The 2,677-nt window shown below is 39.3% G+C and overlaps 1 protein-coding gene across 1 annotated transcript in view; it reads right to left on the reverse strand.

Annotated features, from left to right (window-relative positions):
- LOC107697005 (zinc finger and BTB domain-containing protein 46-like) overlaps positions 1 to 2,381 on the reverse strand; it is an 8,404-nt gene extending 6,023 nt beyond the window's left edge. The window contains exons 1-2 of the mRNA XM_016497613.1: positions 2,378 to 2,381; positions 2,064 to 2,239 (exon numbers count right to left, since the gene is read on the reverse strand). Of these exons, the coding sequence (XP_016353099.1) occupies positions 2,064 to 2,180 (117 nt within the window). The 5' untranslated portion in view covers positions 2,181 to 2,239; positions 2,378 to 2,381. The remainder of the gene's footprint in view (positions 1 to 2,063; positions 2,240 to 2,377) is intronic.
- Between the last annotated feature and the right edge of the window lie 296 nt (positions 2,382 to 2,677).

The raw sequence follows: 2,677 nt of genomic DNA on the forward strand, positions 1-2,677 counted from the left end.
TTGTCCCACCCCTGCTAAACATTGGGCCTGTTTACAACTGGTGATTGCATGCGTTTTCGATGATCGGATATCTATCTGATTTGTTAAAACGTTTCCATTTACACTTGGCGACATAGATGAATTGATGAAGATGAAGATGATTGATGATTGTGTGTTGACCGTCTGCGTCTTACTTTCAGTTTCATTCGCGGCAGTTTGCGCATTGGCTTGCTGAAAAGATACACAGCTACTCGTCCGCAGCAATGCGTGTTGCATTAGCGCAGTTTGACTAATGTCATATAGCCTATAACATGCGCTCACACGTTTATTATTTTAACATTTTAGGAGGAGTAAAATTGACATATGTGGTTTCAACAACCAGATGCATTTACACTTGTCCAGTTTCGTCTGGAATGCGGCCCAGACCACCTCCTGAAGTGGTTTGAGCGATCGGATTTATATCCGTCTCGAATGTGTTTCGGAGGGCATTTACACCTGGTCTTTTCACGATCGGATAGCTATCCGATCAGATAAAACGCATGAAGTGACCAGGTGTAAACAGGCCCATAGTGTCTGTGTTTATGCACCCCCCCCAAAAAAAAAAACCAAGCGAAGAATGATAAAAACGTGTAAACAGGGTCCACTGGGCTATTTAGAGGTCGGAAAACTCTCAAATTATATTATATGTTATTATGTAGATAGTCAAATGCATGCAACTGCATAAGATTTATATTGTATGTAATAATACAGGTTACTTGTTGGGAATCACTGATATGCAGTAATTCATTAGGATATTTACAGTTGCCTAGCAACATAGCAACTTGCCACATTAATGTAGAATGTACATTTCATCTGCATTTTATCTGCACTTTATAATGTCTTTGAAATTTACTTTTATGCATTTGAAATACACTTTTATTCAAAGCGTCTTACATTGGATTAAAAGTGTGCATTTTATCATCACAAGAAATTCCTTTGGGAATCTAACCCAAGACCTCAAGATTGCTATAATGCCACACTCTAAGTGTGGTACATTTTATTAGCATTACATGGTATACATAGACTGTAAAAGCATCTCAAACAAAACTGTGTATCTGCAGTAGCTGCTGGATTCACAAGGAAAGAGAAGCATTCAGCCAATTACAGTCTCTTGTGCAGACCTTTGAATTTTTCACCACATTATAACGAAGCGGTGGCAGTGTAGCATATCGGGTGTGATCCATCATGGTGTGGATCATTGAATTAAGCAATGTTTAGGTGTTAAACGTTTCAGCGCTAAGCAGAAGCAGCGCTGTCTGTTATCATGTCACACTATTACAGGCCCTTTGATATGCTCAAAACCAGAGATAATTTCTGTGGCACATCTCATAGCCACACAGAGACCAAGAACATGCGCCAAAGCTTGTTTATGTGTGCTTCCCTTGAGAAGATACAGTAAATACAGGCTTTAAGAAAGAAAAAAAGGAGAGGAGGTGTTAAAAAACTGCTGGCAATAAGGGCAGAAAAACTGAGATAAGAGGGGTTTATGGGATATGGCAGAATGCTTATTTAATAGGGGCCCACTAGAGACTCGAATGTCTCCCACACAAACATCGTTATGAAAAGCACATATGCTATATAGTCCTTAATAAAAACTGAAAAGAAATGTCAAACTATCGGCTTTGAAATTCAAACATTTTCACAAGATATTTATATTAAATATTTGCAATTGCATTTGATCTAATTATAAACATCCAGATGTAATAATCGAAATTGCTTCCACAATGTTATGTTAATCACTCTTAAAGGGATAGTTCACTCCAAAATGAAAATTATGGCATTATTACCCTCAAGTTGTTCCAAACCTGTATGAGTTTCCTTCTGGTGAACACAAAAGATGATATTTTGAAGAATGTGGTTAACCAAACAGTTGCCAGTAGCCAAGTCAATGGTAACAGGAAACTGTTTGGTTAACCACATTCTTCAAAATATCATCTTTCGAACATCTTCAGGGTGAGTAAATAATGCTTTAAATGGCATTTTTTGGGGAACTATCCCTTTAAGTGCTGGCACTCACTGCCGCTCCCTGTTGGTGCTGCACTCACCAGCGTGTGGCGTTTCATGTGCTCCCTCCGGGTGAACTTCTTCCCGCAGATCTCACAGGGATACGGCCTCTCGCCCGTATGTGAACGCATGTGCCTCTTCAGGATGCACTGGTGCATGGCAGAAAAACTGCAGTATGGGCACTTAAACTTCTTCCTGATCACTGTGAAGTCATTAACTGTGGATAGAGATGAAGAGATGTGAGGAGAGCTGATCAGAGTCTGAACACATGCAGGTTAAGCCACTGGAAGTATGAGAGTTAATATGTGAGAAGTGTTAAAGCCCTGCACATAGCATTAATGCCAAACCTACTTACCAAAGCACTGGGTCTCTCTCTCTCTCTCTATTGGATAGAATGACTTTAATTAACAGCCGCTATTGCTGCATTAACATAACGGGCTGATTCTTGTTAACCCTAATTATTTTCATGGGTGGAGTCAGGGCTATTTTTATTTTAGGAGCATTCTGTAAAGCCGTAAGGGATGACCCAAACAAGGACATTACTCTACATCAGAATTAGCCAACAGGAAGAACATTTCCAGGTCAGATATTACCTCAAAATGAAAAGTAAGAAAAAAGAACTTGAATATGCTTAAAGAAAAAAATGCCCATTACA

Source organism: Sinocyclocheilus anshuiensis, unplaced genomic scaffold (genome assembly GCF_001515605.1).
Source record: "Sinocyclocheilus anshuiensis isolate Anshui unplaced genomic scaffold, SAMN03320099.WGS_v1.1 scaffold130, whole genome shotgun sequence".
NCBI classification, from domain to species: domain Eukaryota; kingdom Metazoa; phylum Chordata; class Actinopteri; order Cypriniformes; family Cyprinidae; genus Sinocyclocheilus; species Sinocyclocheilus anshuiensis.